The sequence below is a fragment of the Phoenix dactylifera genome, chromosome 4 (assembly GCF_009389715.1).
Source record: "Phoenix dactylifera cultivar Barhee BC4 chromosome 4, palm_55x_up_171113_PBpolish2nd_filt_p, whole genome shotgun sequence".
Lineage (NCBI taxonomy): Eukaryota > Viridiplantae > Streptophyta > Magnoliopsida > Arecales > Arecaceae > Phoenix > Phoenix dactylifera.
The window spans coordinates 32,312,300-32,330,889 of NC_052395.1; the positions used below are offsets into that span (position 1 = coordinate 32,312,300).

Below are 18,590 nucleotides of genomic sequence, written 5' to 3' on the forward strand. Positions count from 1 at the left end.
GTACCGAGTCGCAGTCCGACTAGAATCGGGCTGAGCGTGGAAGTATCTATTTAAGGCCGTTACCTGCGCCGAAAACAGCGTAGAGATCGTCTCTCCTGCCTCTCTCTCTCTCTCAAACCCTAGGTTTTGGCTTGGCTGCAAGCGACCAATCCCTCCTGCAAGCGATATTCTTATTCTCCTCTCTCTGTTATCGGTAAGATAGCCATCTTCCTTGCTTTTTCTCCCATTGATGTTCCTATTTTTCTTTGTTCGCCTTCATTGTTTACGAACAGATCTTTTTTTTCTCTTGTTTCTGAAGAAGATTCTTTGAAAAGCTGTGATCTTTGAGCGGGCTTTTTATGTTTTGGATAGTTCGGTTGTTTGTTTCTTGTTTGATGGCTTTTTTTGCTTTATCTTGGTGAAAGATTGAGTTTTTTTTGTGGGTTGTGTTTTAGATTCCGGGTTTTAACCCTTTTGGTCAATCTGCCATTTTCGTGCATTGGATTTTGATGCTTCCTTCATTATAACAAGACGAGTTGAGGGTTTTGTAGGGGTTTTCCTTCTTTGTTTGTTCGTTTGTTTGTTATTTGATTTTCCTTTTTTTTGGGCTTAATGTTGGTGCAAGCCTGAGCTTTATAAGTTGTTTTACTCCGTTGGTTAATCTGCCGTTTTACTGCATTGCTAAAGCTTATTTCTCTTTGTTTTTCTTACTGCAAGATTGTGTTAATTTCGTCAGTACATATCAGGATTGGTGGTCAGGGTTTTACTGCTCTGATTTGCTGGGTACTTCCTGCAAGTCAAATCCAGGTAGTTAGTTTGGAGCTCGTGAGGTTTAGTTTATAACAGCATTCTTTTTCCTGAGCTATATGGCTGGCGCCTTTTGGTACCTAATGGAATTTCCCTTGAGTAAACTTTATGGAATTAGTGTTTAGGTTTCACATTGTATTGCAGTATCCTTATTGTTTTTAAACCCTGGAATTCTTAATGAATCAAAATATCAAACGCTACAAAATTTTTGCATGGTTATTCTAGTACTTGAATTTCTTTCTGCTTTCTTTATTGGTTTTCGACATCTCAGTAACAAGGTCTCACTAATTTTCTTATTCGTTTTGCTTCTATGGTTCTTCATATTGGCCTTTCTTTTTAGGGGTGGAAGAGAGGTCATCTGAACTTCAATGGGGTTTAATGAGCTTTTAGGTGCCCCTCATTCTTGATTTCAGGTTATTTCATGCATTGTAGGAAAGTCATGATATGGTTATTGGGTATTGTTTTTCGAGTTTATGCAGCATAATGTTTAGTTTCACTGCACTGTATTAGCTATTATCTCAAATTATATTTAAGTTTTCTGAGATTTTGCAGTTCTCTTGAGATCCTTGGATAGGATGATTCACAATGAGCTCTGCTTATGATTAACATGCTTACAAAGTCTTTCTTTTATGCAAGGTTTTTAATGGTACAAAGTTTAAATTTCAGACTATTTCTTTCCCTTTTTTTGCCTGAATGATATTAAATCTTAACGTGGTCAGAACTGCATGTTTGTTCATGCCTATCTTATGCTAATTTCCGAGTTTTAGCAGTACCTTTTCCTTGTCTCTTTCATTGCAATATTGAAGGTTTCTAAAATTGTCTGCATTAATCACCCATCAGCAGCTAATTTGAGAACTTTTTCAAGTTCTGCGTGTACTCTATTTGCAATATGTTACGGTCTAAAAATATGTGAATTACATGGAATTTTATATGTTATTCTTCTGTCTCTGAATTTTGAGTGCATTTCTTTCATGCAATGAAAATTTGTTTTTGATATAAGGATGCTGTGGTGCATGGAGTTTTCTTTTTCTTCCTTTGATATCGTTCTTCTCCCCTCTCATCCCCTCCTTTGTGTGTGCATGCATGGAGTCAGTGCATGTTCATGTGAATGTCTGTGTTTGTGTGTCTATATGTCCTGTACTGATATTAGGTAGTCTTTTTCTCATTTCAATGTTTTGGCATATTGTTTAGAGGAGAAAGATGCAATGTCACCGCTATTTATTTCCTTGATCTGTACTGATACTCATGCAATTGCAGAGATGGCATTCCCAACTGCAACTCCTGTGCGTACCCCAAGTCCACAAGAAGTATATGTTGATCTTTTTCTCCCCACTGAGTTCTTTTTTGTGATATTATCTCTTTTCCATGGCATGATTTTTGTGATTTGGTATTTCAGGTTGGCAGTGCATTTATCAAACAGTATTACCCAATTCTTCATCGAGGGCCAGAAAGTGCCTACAAATTCTATCAGGACTCTAGCATTATTAGTCGTCCTGATTCCAATGGAGTAATGGCATCAGCCACTACAACGCAAGTATGGTTTTAAGAACAAAATAATTTCTTATTTTTTATTTACTCTTTCACGAGATATTTAAATTTATGATGTTTGGCTAAGAACTTGCTTCGATTATCTTTAGATAAACCACATGCGAAGTTTTAAGTAAGGGTGAAAGCTGTTAGATGTATGCCCTAAAAGCCAATCTGGCTGATACATTGTTAACTTTAGGACATAATTTTGTACTTGACTATTTATTATTGAATAAATAAAAGGCATCTTTTTCATTCATATTATTAATGTGTCTGAATCGTCCAAAGAATTAATAAGATGATGATGCATATTCTCAAGAGTTGAGAATTTGAGCCATGTATCATTGGTAATTAATTTCTAAATGCTCCTGATCGATGGATCATCGCGAGTATGGTGATCGATCCAATGAGATCAGTGCACACACTACTTTTCTTGAGGATGGACGAGACTCGAGTACACGGTGTGGGGACACTGAAGTAGTAGTACAGGTGCTTGTTAAAAAACAAGGGTACTGAGCGTGACCAAGACAAGAAGTCACTTGGATGTCTATCCACTCGTCAGTGACTTGCTTGATGTTGCAGTAGTGTGACTGGTCCTTTGACCTGCGGTGCTTCGGCTACTCACAGTGAGGTTATTTTAGTTTGACTGCACGTATACATGGTCTCTAGACATACGGGTCCATGCAGTGTAAATTGGCTGCAATAGGTTCACTGTAGGAGTAGGGTATGCACCTATATGGAATCTATCGACCTTGGTAGATAAGGAGAGATCCTATGTGATTTATAAGACTGAATTCGTAAGACCTCGGCCGAGGCAGTAAAAACAGTGGAGAAAGAGTTTTCCACTCTCGAACTTAAGTCGAATAAATCTTGACATATGACAGACGATGGGGTTTGACGAGTTGTCCATGACCTCTGTCCTGTAGGGGTCCACGATAGTAGGACTGTATCATACGATAACTGCACCTAGAGGTTCATCATTACATTCTGCTGGGTAGCCACTACATGCTGCTAGGTGTCACTGGTGGATGGTGAGACTCACAGGAAATATCTTGATGATCGATAAACCCTAATGAGTTGAGTTGGAACTGTTCCAACCCATTGAAAGGAGTTTTCAATGATATTGTGATAGAGATCGCAATATATCTCACTACCAGTCAAAAGAGAACCTATGGGGTCACACACACTAGAGGTATTGACCAATCCGATGGTTGAAATGTGATTATGAATCACGAGTAATCAATTCGATTGATAATCAGTTGAAGAAGGAACAATGGGATTGATTAATTGAACTTAAAACAAGAATCCTACCTGGAGTAGGATTCCTACAGTCCTAATTGGATTAGAACTGGAATTCCTACTTGGACTAGGACTGGGAGTCCTACTTAGAGTAGGATTCCTATAATCCTAATTAGATTAGGATTTTGAATTCAATTTGGATTCCTACTTAGAGTAGGATTCCTAGAAGTCCTAATTAGATTAGGACTTCGGATTCAAATAAGAGTCCTAATTGGATTAGGACTAAAATTAATTAAATCCTAATTGGATTAAGATTTCTTAAGTCCTAATTAATTATTAATCTAATGAATCAAGATGACTCCTAATTGGATTAGGATTGAAGAGTTCAATTGAGCCATGGTTCATTCAAGTTCTAATTGGATTAGAACTAGTATGGATTAAATCCGAAATTGGTTCACCCTTGAACTAAGCCTAATTAGATTAGGGCTTAGCCACATTAGGGCCTCCCAATCCTCCTTAGAGGAGGATTAGGGTTAACCATGAGGGAGGGGCGCATTCCCCTCCCCCTTTCTCTCCTTGGTGCGGCATGAAGAGAGGGGCCGACGCCCCTCTTGGGAAAGTAGTCAGGATCTCCTAAATGTTAGGAGCTCCACATGCTTATAAAAGGAGTTGTGGGCGGCACCTAGGGTATTATTGAAACCCTCCTCCTTGTGGCTGTACCCCTTCTCTTTTCTCTTGGTTTCAGCCGCAAGCAAGGTGAGAAGAAAAGAAAGCTTGGTGGCCTCCTCCCTCCTCCTTTGCTTCATTCAACGCAAGGGAAAGAAAAAGGCTGCAAGGTGCTTTGGTTCTTTTTTAAGTTTTCATCCTTCTTCTTCCTCCTCCCAAGCACAATCAAGGGTTGATTCAAAGGGAGGAAATCAGCCATCCAAAGTTGTCTCTGCAAGGGAGCTAGCACCCCGGGGAGACAAGGAAGTTTTGATCGGATCTCTACTTCGTGTGGATACCCGTAGAGGTCGGACACGTGAACGGCTTCAAGCGAACCTTCATCCTAAATCACGAACTTCAGTTTACGGTGATCATCTACTTGCACAAGGCGAAGATCTAATCTTCCTAATGGTTTAAAAAGTTTTTAATCCTAATCTATCTACGAATGGTTTTTGAACAACGTTCATGAGATGAACGTCGATCCCACGCATGCCTCTTCCGCTGCCATCTGATTTTTTTTTAATTTTCAGCGGCATGGGCGGGTTCCCAATAAAAGCTTGTTTCTAAATAATATATTCTAGTGTCTTGTAGAGTAAATTTTTAATCAGTTTGTATAACTTCTAGCTTATTTTTAGTTTTTGTATCATTTTGGGCTTACTGTTCTTCTACTTTTGCACTGAAATATTTTTTAAAAAATACTTATTATTTTTACTGTTGCCTGCCTTTCTTTCTGTGCCCATTAGAAGTTCTCTTGCTGCAATTCTAAACTCAGCATGGCTAATTCATTGGATTTGAATTTATGAGTAGGTTTGTTATCCACAGTTTGTGTGCCCAAGTAAACATTTAGAAAGTAGGGAATTGTGAGGTTTCAAAGAATTATTGAGTTGCACATTGTATAATAATGAATATAAAAGACTCATTTATGAGTTTCCTTTGTACTGTGTTTCTGTGAGCATGCATGCATATTTGAGTCTTTTTGTCCATTATAATCTTAATCTGCAAATCTTTTCTCTTCTTGAATGGTTCTGCAGGAAAGTAGAGTATCAGGATATGATTTTTTCTCCTCCCTTGTGGATAATTTTTTTGTCATGTCCTGATACTGTTCTCTTGTTATATTCTTGAATCATACATTAATTTTCTGTTTATTTTTTCTTATTCTGGATCAGGCCATCAATGATATGATATTGTCAATGGACTATAAGAGATATGAAGTAAAGATATGGACCGCAGATTCACAACCCTCATACGATGAGGGGGTGATTGTCTTAGTTACTGGATGCTTGATTGGAACCGATAAGATCCCACGGAAATTTACTCAAACATTTTTTCTTGCCCCACAGATGGGAGGTTTTTTCGTTCTTAATGATGTTTTTAGATTTTTGGATGAAAGCCAGCCAGATGGAATCAATCAAAGTTTAGTTAGTACCACCATAGATGGTGCTGCGACTGATTCAAGTAAAAAGTTTATGCAGCAGTGGCTTTTCTTTTGCATTCTTTCTATCTCTCCAAGCTGATGATTCTATAAGAATTTATGTTTTTCCTTTAAATATTTGTTGCCAGAGCTGACTTTGGTGCAAGACAGTCATGTACCAGACCCTGCAACTGTCATTTCTGAGGCGAAGCTTGCCAGTGCTGAGGAAGCTTCTATCCCATCAGAAAATGGAGGCCTAGTTGTTCAAGATAAGGTTACTGTAGATCCACCAGTTCAACCACATATAGCTTGTGAAATAAGGACTTCCATTGCTCAAGAAGATGTGCCTAAGAAGTCCTATGCATCAATTGTGAGTCATTACACTGTGGTAGAAGACTCTTCTCTGTCTGAATAAATTACAATTTCTTTTCCCCACCTCCTATTCTCTTTTCTGTCATTGGTAGATTTTTTTTTCTCGCTATGAGTGTGTGTTCTTTGGGTAACAAGATATCAACTTTTCCTCGTATTTCAACATTCAAAAATTACCTGCACAGTTAATTTTGCAACCACCAGCAGTTGATCTTTTTTTTTTCTAAGAACCTTTCCCCCAAAATTGACACAGGTTAAAGATATGAAAGGAAGTGCATCAAGTAAACCAGTTTATGTTCCTACTACCAAGTTGCAGCCAGCCCCCACAAACCCTGAGAAACCATTTATACAATCCACTGCTCCTAGTCTTACACCTGAAGTTCTTGCTAGAAAGAACGATACAATCTCTGAGAGCAGCAATTCTAGCAATTCCCATGAAGGTATAACTCAAGCATTTGGAATTCCTGCCATTTTGCTTTGATGCTATATGTTCTGATATTCACTGTTTTGCATCAATTGTCGAAGGTCATTCCATTTATATTGGGAATCTGCCCCTGAATGCCACAGCTCGACAAGTCGAGGAGGAGTTTAAGAAATTTGGACCTATTAAACCTCGTGGTGTCCAAGTCAGGATCCACAAGGTTTGTTTGATCATGATGGGATTGTGTTCCCCTCTTGTACACCTTTTTCCTTCTTTTCAATTATTATATCCAGTTTATCTTATATCCATGCCAATTGTTTTTGACAGTTTGAGCACTTCTGCTTTGGGTTTATTGAGTTTGAGTCACCAGAATCCATGAAAGCTGCAATTGGGGTATGGTCCTTTTTATTCTCCACTTTATCAGTTCTATGAATACGTGCTTTTATGTGTCAAATATAGAAGGTAACAAGCAGAGATAATACCCATCTCTTATTCAAACCTTTTGTCTTCACTACATTACCTTTCTTTCCTTCCTTCTTTTCTTCACTTGCCCCCCATTTTTTTTTTTTTTTTTTTTTGGGGGGGGGGGGGAGCTACTAATGTGTCTACTTTGCTAGCTACTCACATGTTTGCTGAATTAGAGTTGATCCCTTATGATGTCATCTGAAAATTTGGAACATAATGTCCTAGATAAGAGAACCATTGGAAGAGCAGAACACACATAATAGTGGCATGATCTGGTTTTAAGTAGGACATGATATACGAGCCTGGATGAGTCATGCATTAACTGTTAAAAATCCTTGCCATTTACTGATACTTTTGATTCTAGTGGTTCGCATTAAGTATGCTTGTTTTGTAATCTTTTGGCTATGCCTTCTTCATCTATGTATTCATGTGCATTTGTAGCATCATGTTTATGTTGCAGCTGGATGAACCACAGGTGCTAACTGGTGCAGTTACATCTTACATGGCTGGCCTTTTCCTTTTTAAATACAAGTGCTCAACATTCACTTCCAAATTGTATTGTTTCAATTATTATGCTCCTTTAACAAATCAACTTGCTCTTGTTGGTGCTAAAGAACATGAGGAAAATTAGATACTCGTATTTACCAGTATCAGATCAACTTGTTAACTGATCAGCAATCAATCCTCAGATTGCTGAGGAAGAACATAGATCTTGACACGAAACAACTTACATCCTTCATATAAGATTTTGCTTGTGGATCACATAACCATAACCCAAAAAAGGAAACTACCATGCGGGATGGCAAATAAAAAAGCGCAAGTGTGATGCCATGTGACTGGCCTTGCAAACTCTTTTATCACTTCTTGAAATATGCAGATTTATTTCAGTGATCAGATTATGTTAACACTAAAAGTTGTGTAACTGTGATATCTCAACTCGAGACCTATCTGTGTTTGGGCAGGTCCATGTCCAAGTATCGGGATCATTTTAATGTCCAAGAATTTATTCTTACAACACATGCTCAAGTGTCAATTATCATGTCTAAATGTCTGGTGCAGGATACCAGAGGCTAAATCAAACAGTCTCATACTATATTTGACATATTGCTGTCACACTTTAGATATAATATTCTTTCTCCTTCTCTTTTATTTTGTCAATAACAATGGCACTTCCAATATACTTCCATCAGTTTATGTCTCTATCATTTTCCAGTACTTGTTTTAATAATTTTAGGGTAGGCCTTGACATCTATGAGATAATTGAATATGTTGAAGGTTAAGATCACTTGAATGATACTTCCTAGTCAAAAATTTAATTGCTTGCTATTTAGTTTTTGTGTAAATATTTATACTTCGTTTCTCCCTGATACTACATACATCTTATCCTGTTTTGAATGGCAGATTTTTTGAAATTTTGGTCTCTCCTATGGAAAATGACAGAATTCGTCTTGGAACTTTTCAGGCATCACCTGTCATGATTGGAGACAAACTAGCTGTTGTCAGGGAAAAGAGACCCAAAACACGAGGCAAGCACTGTTTTTTATTTTTGTTCTTCATTTCATGCAGTACAAAAAATTTTAGTCATGACCAAGTTGATTTGGATGTGGAATTGACTGTAGCAGTCTGGTAGAGGAAAAAAGACTATCATGTGCATCCCTAGCTTCAAAGCCAGGAATTTAAACTTAGGTGGCTTACCTGCATTGAAAACTTGTACTTGCACATGCATCCTAAGCGTTTCCTTATTCTTTTTTTCTTTTTTTTTTTTTTTTTTTTTAACTTTTTGCGAGACCCACTCCCTCATATCTTTATCCAAGTCCATTCTTGCACCCACATTTGGCAACTATCTGAATATACTATATGGCCATTAAGAGTTTAAATACATGCAAAAGAAAGAATGCATGGTTCTTTTAGTATGAGTAAAGGCATAGTGTCCTGTGATATCATAAATTTGTTTCTAGCCCAATGATTATGTTTTTCAAGATTGATTTTATATGATGGCATTCAATATATGAAGCAAGAAAAATATATGTGATTTTTGGGTGATACACCTATTAGGATATCTCACTGAAATTCTAACCATGGTGGTGTAAGGACCCGTGTGTGGGATACTTATACAGGCTCTAGGAACTCAACTAATACATTTTGGCTAGCTTTTTTGGGTGAGGTCTTGGGTTGTTATGAATAGTATCAGAGGAGGACCGGCCTATGGCCTATTTGGTTTAGGGAATACTGCAGCACGAGTCCATTTGTATTGACTGGATTTATGATATTTTATTGGATTTGGACCCTTAGCCTGGTGAGAATGTCAGGACATAAATAGGAGGAATATGTGAGAACTTGTGCATGCGTATTTTTAGTCCCACATCAGCTATATATTAAGCAGATCTTGGGTTTACTTAAACAGAGCCAACAAACCAAAATAATACCTTTCAACTAACTTTTTTGGTTGAGATCATGGGTTGTTAACTTGTTATAGGTGGAAATACTGTAGTCTTAGTTCATAAAGGTAATTTCTATATATCTAGCAATTGCTTTTCCCTTTTTTGTAGAACGGATGTTTGGATGACATCATCGGGTATGATATGGTCAAATTTCTTTTAATTACAAAAAATATCAACTTTTTAGGAAGCAGTTCAGAAATATATGCTAATAGCGACATGCCCTCAATTTATCTATATGTGTCAATAACATAATAATGCAATATTTATTTTTGTATTTTATATATTATTAGAAATTAATGCAAAATAATTTCCCCCTTTGAAAAGATACTGATAGTGATACTGCCCTTTTGTTTTTTGCAGTTTCCAATGGTGTTCTTAACAATGGCTATGGTGATGGCGGCAAGGGATACAATCTTGCAGGAAGGGGTGGGTTCTGGAGTGATAACTATAGGGGGCGTGCAAGCTTCAATGCCAACCAGGGATATGGAAAGAACGAGTTTAAGAATTCGGGTGAGAATTCAGGCCGCAGCCAGCATCCTCCATGCTAAAAGCAGTGGGTGGCAGGATGAACCACCCTGATGTGACAAATCAAACTGCTGTTACAGCATAAAAAGATCAAGACAACAGAACACCTAGATTAGAACAAGAAAATGGTTACCTTTTTTCTTAAGAGTAGGAAAGAATTTGTTCTTTGATGAGGTATATGGCCAGTTTTATCTGATTATTTGGTTACCAGACTGGACAACTAGTTCATTTTTTGTATCCAGGCTTTCTGCTCAAGATTTTGGTAGCAAGGTGCTATTAATTAAATTAAATTTGCTTAAATTGGTGATGTCGGCAGCTGTGCAGTGGTATCTTGTGACATTATCCATCATTAATTATGGATCATGTAGCATCAGAGGTGGAATAATTTTCTTTCCCATAACACTTAACATAGTAGGCATCCCAGACCTTGAACATATGCTGCTGCTGTACAGAGATTAAGTCAAAACAGTAGTGCAATTATGCTGGAGAACTTATTCATCTTCACTGTTTACTTTCTTTCCTGTAAGCAGTTCTCTCTGCTTAATGAGAGGATATAGTCCTCCAGTAATAATTTAAGGATGCTTTGTGTCTCTTAATGAACAGACAGGAAGATCCTGTTTTAGATCTTGCATGTTGGACGTCAGTGGGAACTGAAGATGTAGAAGTTGGATATCTAGCATCAACTTGTTTTAAGCAGTTGCCACTAATCTCTAATCTGGTTCTTTTCTCATGTCAAGATCAGGTCGTGAACCCGCCAATAATGGACATGCTTTCTCTGGACTTCTGAGAACCCAATATCAATTATCAGCTTATCAGAGTTTGCTGGTCTGTTATCAAAAATTTCCTTGATCACGAGTCTGAGCTTTTAAAGCTTGCCTAGGTCTCTAAATTACTGGTTTTTGTGCGTCCTCCTGTCATTCTCCAAAGTGGGATAAACAACTGCTGTTTTCTTTCCAAAGTAATCAGTGTTTTCTCTAGGGTCTTGCCATTCTCCTGCAACGCTGCGTCTGGCAAGTTTTGGCAATGTAGAAGCTAAAATATTGGGATGTTTATCCATGCAGCGAAGCACAGTTGCAGATTAGCTGGTCCATTGGAAAACTTTGGACGGCATGAGGTGGGGTGGGCAAAAGGAAAGGGGAGGGGTGGTGGTGGTGGTTATATAACAACTCATGTTTAAGATCTAGATTCCACTTTTCTGCTTGGTCTTCTGTAGACTGAACAAGAACTGACAGTATAAAAAAAATAATCATTTATGTATAGGAAACCATCTTGCCTCTGCTGAATATAATATCTTGCCAATTTGGAAAGGGAAATGGCATAGCTATCCAGATACCAGGTAGCTTCCAAACTAAATGGATGAAAATGTCGCTGTATATGGACACAGCCTTCACTTAGAGGCATGGCAAAGTGCGGAGCTTGAAAAATGGTATCATGGAAAGAAGGAAAGGCCAGAGGAGCACAACCACCTATGAAGCATAGGTGACGAAGGCAAAGCGCCCAGTTTGTTGAAAAGTATAGCTACGAATGCCTTAATTCAATTCTTATACAGTTTCAGCTGAATAAGAGCACAGCAGGGTGGTACTTCCTAAAGGAAGGGGAGAGATGAGTGGTACTAAGGAGGATTCAGATAAAGAAACTTGCATTTACTCTGCATCTTGCAGTTGGGTAAGGAAATAGGAAATAGGAAGGTGGTAGGATCACATTTAATGCGAGCAAATACAAGTGTCTCTATACTAGAACAGAGAATTCCTCATATTAATGAGGAATATGGTTTCTTTTGAGAAATATGATGAGAACTTGTTGTTAGAGGGCAATGCAAGAAGGTTTAGTGAGACTTTAACTCCCAAAAAGAAAAGGCTTTCCTCTGGAATGCTAGATGCCTCTTTGTATTATAACTCGTATCAACAAAGATGAGATGATTAGCAGAGAGTGCGCATTTTTAATGACAAAGAGTAACCAAATGAAACTTTACAGATCTCCGTAGATTTGACCTAACCTATAACCAAATTCGAGTACTCTTACTCTAGTTATTGTCAGCATATGAATAACAAGAAAACTAGAAGTTTCTCAGGCTAAATTAGAACTGGCAATTGTAACCATCTCTCAAAAATGTACTCCTAACAGATCTTTCTATCCTCAAAAAGCCATAGTAATCAATGAAGACTCTCAAAACAAAGGATTTCTATCCTGCATGAATGCTTCAAACAGATAATTTATAAGAATTTGTTGACAACATGAGTCTGCTTTTGCACCAAAAAGAAATATAAATACGAAAAAAGATAGTCTGACACTAGTTGGCACATGGAACTTACTACAAGAAGTAGTTTGAACCTCAATATTCAGCCTGAATGAAACTTAGCTTGACCTCTGCAAGTTTGATACAAAATTCCAAGCAGCAAAAGCTGCTGATCCACCAACCACACAGGCCAAAGCCACCACGACCTGCAGGGCCACTTCCCATGGATACTGCTCAGGCACAACATAGACACATAAAGGACCCAACACCAAAAGGACAAGGCTTAAGCTCAACAGTGTTCCTGGGGTACCGGGGTCTGTGGCTGCAGACAACACCCCTAGCTCCTCTGCCTTTGTGAGGAGGCCCAGCCTCTCCACTGTGGACAGTGAGAAGCCAAATTTCTCAGCTGCTGACAGTAGTCCTGCTTTCTCCGCTTTGGTTAGGAGCCTAAGCTTTTCCACGTTAGTTAAGAGCTTTACAGGCGGTGCACTGTTGTTTATTTCTCGTGGACCTGGCTCACCCAAAGGGAACACAGTTGATCCCTGCAAGCAACAAATAAAGCAAAATTTAACAAGTGGCTGGTTGGAAAGATACTTTGTTCATATAAACGTTAGTTAAGGTAAAGGACTATGTTGTTCATGATCTTGAATGAAACAACACAGAAGGTCATAAAGCTTGTGTATTCCTTTATGGGAACCTAGCTTACCTCTTCAAGTCTTCAGTAACTATACATGCTCATAGAATAGTGATGGAAGAAAAATTCAAGTCAAGAGGTTAGAGAATGAGTTGATGATGGCAGAAGAAAATTAAATAGATTAGTAAAATGAAAATGCAGAAAAAAAAGTCGGGCTGGGTTCGTACCCTGTTCTTTTGCTTAAAAAAAGGAAAATGCAGAAAAAAGAAGTTTTTTTAATGAAAAATGCAGAAAAAGTTGAAAGTATTAGAATAAAAGAATGAAAAAGGATAAAAGTAGAGTATTTAATGAAACCGATTCGAGGATTAATCAGAACATTTGCAAAAGACTTGCAACACAACCTCTTCTATAATACATGATTGGGATGGGAAGCTACTCTGTGTAGTTTACAAGGGAAAGATAATATCTGCGATGACGAAAAGTCGTCGAAAGATGGCATGACATGTTTTTAGATAGATTGATTGCAAAAGTATGTTCAAATTTATATTATTTCATTATTTTCTTACCAATATTTCAATTTAATTTGAAATATTGTCGGTGCCTTCCATACAGATATAAGCTATAATCTATATGTCTAATCATAATACTCACCTGAGATGGAGATGAAAGTGCGCAGCTTGAGCTTAAAAAGCAAAAAGAAAATCTTGATTACATACATATTAACTATTAGGCATAACTGAGCCTTGCGATTTTAATCTTCTTAAATTTATAAAAGCAAGATTGATGCACCAAAAATTATTTGCTAGAATAGTTCGGTGAGAGGTTTTTATCAAGGAAAGTGAAACATGCTGTGTATTTTTGCTCTCGAAATTTTCCTCACATTCATTATTTAAGCTCACCGTTTTGATGCTAAGGCATCTTAAGCACTAAGTTTCCGGAAACGGAAGCATATGAATCAGATCAAAACGTCTTAGACATGATACGTAAATATTGCTTTCAAAGGAGAGAATACTAACGAAATCATTCACAAATGGCAACATTAATAGAGATCCTGTGACATCTGAAAAGGGAAGGTGCTCAATCATCTAAAAATGGTGATGATGATCATGATGATTGGAATAACTAAACAATAAACAAAAAAATGACCACAGGATTCAAAGTTTTATGAGTTCAGAAACAATGTATGGTTTACTTAAGTAGGACTTCTAAATCAAATATTTACTCCACCTGAGAGGACTGAACTCACCTTCCTGGTACCTGTAACTCTGGTTCCAGGCTTCTGGGTGGCCATTGATTTGATAAGGAGAGAATTTCCAACTTTTATTTTGGTGAGAGAAGGTGAGAGCCTTACTCTACTGCTGCAAATACCCACAGCCTCCATGAACTCTCTCTCTCTCTCTCTCTCTCTTCCAACCCCCCCGCCCCCCGTTATCTTTGGTGGTTGGCTTCAGAGAGAGGTGCAAAGGGGCCGCGATCCTTACATGGACACGTGTCTTCATGTAATTGGATGTCTCTATTGCTAGATTCCGTGGAAACTGGATACTCATCGTGGCTTGATGGCCCATTGGATTCGATGTTGTTCTACGGAGTCAGCGTTTAATAGTTTTATTTTATTTTTTATAAATATTTTTATAAATATTAAATTTTGTATGGATATTTTTTTAATATTAATATATATATATATATTTAAAATATTTATTTTACTATTCTATTTTCTTTATTTTTAATTTTTCATATATAATATTATTAAAATTTAATAATTTCAAATAAAAAGGATTAATTTTTTTAATGAATAAATGTATAAAATATATTTATAAAATGATTAAGATGAAGAACAAAAAATAATTTTAAAATTTTATTTTATTTTTAATTAAAATTTTTGTGCAAAAACAGAGTTTTATTAAGATAAAAAATAACATAAAATTTAAAAAGATATCCAGACAAATTTAAATTTTAACGGGAGTATTCACGCTTTTTATTATTATTATTATTATTATTATTATTATTATTTGGCCTCCGCCCGAACAATTTTTAAGGCGGTGGCGTTTTCGTGATTAAAATAATATCCGGAACTCTTTTGAATGAGTCTTTCCATTTTATATACCCTTTTCGGGGGTGGTTCTATATACACCCCCCCTATTGCTCAGGACACCCCCCAAAAATTAAAAAAAAATTAAATACTCTCTACACCCCCCCATTTGCCAAGGACACCCCTAAAAAATTAAAAATTCCTAAATTACCCCCCACCCTTCCCACCCCCTCACCTAAATTGCTCTCTACACCCCCCAAACCCCCCCACCCCGCTCTTCCCCTCCAAAACACCCGCCGGCTTCTCCCTTCCGCCCAAAAAACCTCGCCTCAAGCACCTCCCCGGCCATCTCCCGAGCAACGAGCACCTCGCCGGCGGAGGAGGAGGGGGGAGGCGGAGGAGGAGGACGGGGAGGCGGGGGGAGGCGGAGGGGGAGGTGGGGGATGGGGAGGAGGAGGAAGGAGGGCGGGGAGGTGGGGGAAGAGGAGTGAGAGGAGGTGGCGGAGGAGGAGGGGGGAGGCGGAGGAGGAGGACGGGGAGGTGGAGGGGGAGGTGGAGGGGGAGGACGGGGAGGTGGAGGGGAGGAGGGGGGAGGTGGGGGATGGGGAGGAGGAGGAAGGAGGACGGGGAGGTGGGGGATGGGGAGGAGGAGGAAGCGGGCGCAGGGGGGAGGGGGGAGGAAGACGAGGCGGAGGGGTGATGGGGGAGGCGGAGGAGGAGGAGGAGGAGGCGGAGGAGGAGGACGGGGAGGTGGGGGATGGGGAGGAGGAGGAGGAGGGGGAGGGGTGATGGGGGAGGCGGGGAATCAGGAGGGGTAGGAGGGGGGAGGCGGAGGAGGAGGACGGGGAGGTGGGGGATGGGGAGGAGGAGGAAGCGGGCGCAGGGGGGAGGGGGGAGGAAGAGGAGGAGGAGGGGTGATGGGGGAGGCGGAGGAGGAGGAGGAGGAGGCGGCAGTGAGGAGGAGGGGGAGGGGAGGAGGCGGCAGTGAGGCGGAGGAGGAGGAGGAGGAGGCGGCAGTGAGGAGGAAGGGGGGTGTACTGAGAAAATTTTAAGGGCAATATGGTAATTACACTAAAAGTTAGTTTGGGTATTTTCTTTTTGGTTTTTGGGGGGGTGTCCTTAGCAATAGGGGGGGTGTATATAGAACCACCCCCTTTTCGGCCCTGCGAGTTACTAGGGTAGCCAAAATCCATAGGCCGGACTCGGAGCGCGAAACCAAAACCCAAAACCCTAGCGCGCGATCGGCAATGGCGTCACCATCTTCCATGGAGAAGATTAAGGAGTACTTGAACTCCCAGATCTATGACGACGAGAAGTGGTCTTTCAACTCGGTATTCCTCTATTCCTTCCTTCCGTCTTCTCCGATTTTTCGTCTGATCGCGCGTTTAGATTTCTTGCTGGTGTTGGTAGTTTAATCTGTTGGGTGGTGGATTATTGGATTTCTTTGATTTGGTTCTCATCTGTTTGGTTCTTTTATGTTTTCATTTATGAGTTCTTTTGGCGTCAACAAGATTTCAAGACATCAAGTATTGTAGAGGTCTAGTTGTTCTTTTGCTTGATGGACGGTTCCCATGTTCCTTGTAGTTTATTGTACATTGATTGCCGTGAGGAAAAGTCGAGCATTTGTTCTTTTTTGCTTCAAAGATTGGTATAGTAATGAGTAGAAGTATCTATTTGGGATTAAGTGCTCGTGACATGGATATATAAAACAAACAAGTCAAATCCATCTGTCTAGGATAATAATTGATCAGCTTGATGAGCATGGTGCTTAACGTGCAGAGTGGCAGGATAAATAATGTGCAAAAATATTTGGTCACTTTGACGACAGGGAAACAAATATATGGATTGGGAAATTTCTTTGGAAACTGAAAACATGATACTGATGCATGCTTGATTAATGAGCTTGCAGATTACATATGTTTCTGGAATTATAAGAAAGTGGAAACATACTGTTAGCAGTTATAAATCCCCGTATTCAAAATTTAAGTTGATATGATTAGGACATGGAGTATCAGTGCCTGTAGAGTTAGAGGAACACTTGGGAAGAAAAAAGGGCCAATAGTTTTTCAATGCCTTGGGATAAGGAAGCCCTAGATAGTTAAATATTGAGGTGCTGATTCCGATGTATTTGATTTCTATGACATTGAGTCTACCTTTTCTTTTTTCTTGTGGCCAACGGTGCTCGGACCAGAAGAGAGTAGTCGAGCCATTCCTCCGCTCGCCGCAAGCCAGAAGAATTGGGTGGACTTGCTTGACTCGGCACAGTTCTGTTATAACCTTCATCGGAGTTCGTCCACGGGGATGAGTCCGTTTGAGTTGGCTACAGGCCAACAGCCCCTCTTTCAAGTGTCACTCGAAGGGTCTCTAGATCTTGTAAATTTGTCCAACAATGCTAAATCCTTTTCATGTAGGAATGGCCTGAAAACTCTATGTGGTGGGATTCTAATGAATTCGTTTAGACCAGAAACAGTGAAACATTGGGTCCTAGTTCAAGAGAAAAGGTGGGATCTTTAAGTTATCCCTTTGTTTGGTTTCTTCCCACTTTTTTCTTTCAGTACTTGAAAGTTGATTGTAGGTTGTTATGTCTGATTAAGACTATAAATGAAGATTGTAAGCTGCAAGTTCAGGCTCTTTCTTAGTCCTTTCAAAAAAAAAAAGTCAGAGAAGAGAGTTAGTGCTCATTGACCTCAAAAAATCCTTTTCATTAGTTGTTTGTCTGTGAGTCTGCAGTGATAGATAATATGTTTTGTACTTTTTAGACATTTTGATGTGTATGGACCTGACCAGCTTGATGCGGTGCTAGAAGATGTTTTTGAAAAGAGACAATTTAGATGCTTATAGCTTTGCAGTATTTCACATTGGATTGGTAATGCAGGAGCAGTTTTGGAAATACTTATGTTGAATTGATTCGCCTACAGCTTCTATTTGCTTCTAGATGCAAATAGAAGTATTCCAAAACTACTCTAGGCATCAAATGCACCCTTTGCTAACTGTATAACTGATTTTAAATTTTGTTTTCTATTATTCTAATTGTTGTCTTTCTTTGTGTAGTACATATCCTAAATAATCATGTAAAGCTATATTAGCCAATAAGCATCTTTCTAGGGATTACATGTTATGGTACATCTCATGATATATTTGAGGCTTGTCATATCAGGCTGTATTATACAAGTATCAGATTATGAATAGTAGGCCCAGTATGCTACAATATATATCTTTATTGATCATTGTTGTTTGAGGTTTTCTTCTTCAAATCACTACTTTCTTCTTTTCTCATGGACACAAATTTAGGTTTTCTTGTTGAGTCCGGAACCACAACTCAGCAAGCATAACTTAAAAATCTAAGCTGATACGGCATGTTTGTGCTTTTTCTTCCCCCCCTTCATTTAGGGCAGTAATACCTTCTTGAGTACTGAATTCCTGGAGTAGCAAAGTCATTTTAGAAGAATGAGAAGAGAGCTCATGCATATCATGCTAGTTGTAGTGAGTACCAGAGCATCTAGGAAGCATGGAGACTTGAAATTGTATGTCGTGTTTGTATTGGATACATATCGAATATTGATACTAGTTGGATACTTCTAGATTACATGTCAAACACTTATAAGTTATTATTTTCTTAAAATTAAATAAATGCTTTGGATACTCCTTCAATACATCCAAGATACTTCACCCACACCTCCAAGAATGAGGGGTGGTTTTTTTGTCCTTTCTTTTTCTCTCTTTTCTTTTCTTTTCTTTTTGATGAATGTTGCCCTTTTAATGATATATGGTTAATTTTGGACTTTCTCGTGTTAATATTATT

The 18,590-nt window shown here is 38.8% G+C and overlaps 2 protein-coding genes across 4 annotated transcripts; one reads left to right on the forward strand and one right to left on the reverse strand.

The window, feature by feature from the left end:
• Positions 1-10,189, forward strand: LOC103718213 (nuclear transport factor 2-like). 3 transcript variants are annotated; one of them, XM_039126128.1, is made up of 11 exons: positions 1-193; positions 697-786; positions 2,044-2,093; positions 2,183-2,320; positions 5,424-5,712; positions 5,818-6,038; positions 6,291-6,477; positions 6,563-6,678; positions 6,786-6,851; positions 8,386-8,449; positions 9,725-10,189. In XM_039126128.1, exons 3-11 carry the CDS (start codon positions 2,046-2,048, stop codon positions 9,910-9,912), a joined length of 1,317 nt encoding a protein of 438 aa, XP_038982056.1. In that variant the 5' UTR covers positions 1-193; positions 697-786; positions 2,044-2,045; the 3' UTR covers positions 9,913-10,189. The 3 variants fall into 3 exon arrangements, with proteins under 3 accessions (XP_038982056.1, XP_038982058.1, XP_026664702.2); XM_039126130.1 differs by having other exon boundaries at positions 716-786; XM_026808901.2 differs by lacking the exon at positions 697-786 and having other exon boundaries at positions 2-193.
• A 1,879-nt stretch (positions 10,190-12,068) lies between these two features.
• Positions 12,069-14,193, reverse strand: LOC103718212. The gene is made up of 2 exons (XM_008806921.3): positions 14,006-14,193; positions 12,069-12,667 (listed from the first exon to the last, which is right to left on the reverse strand). Exons 1-2 carry the CDS (start codon positions 14,138-14,140, stop codon positions 12,245-12,247), a joined length of 558 nt encoding a protein of 185 aa, XP_008805143.1. The 5' UTR covers positions 14,141-14,193; the 3' UTR covers positions 12,069-12,244.
• Positions 14,194-18,590: the final 4,397 nt, after the last annotated feature.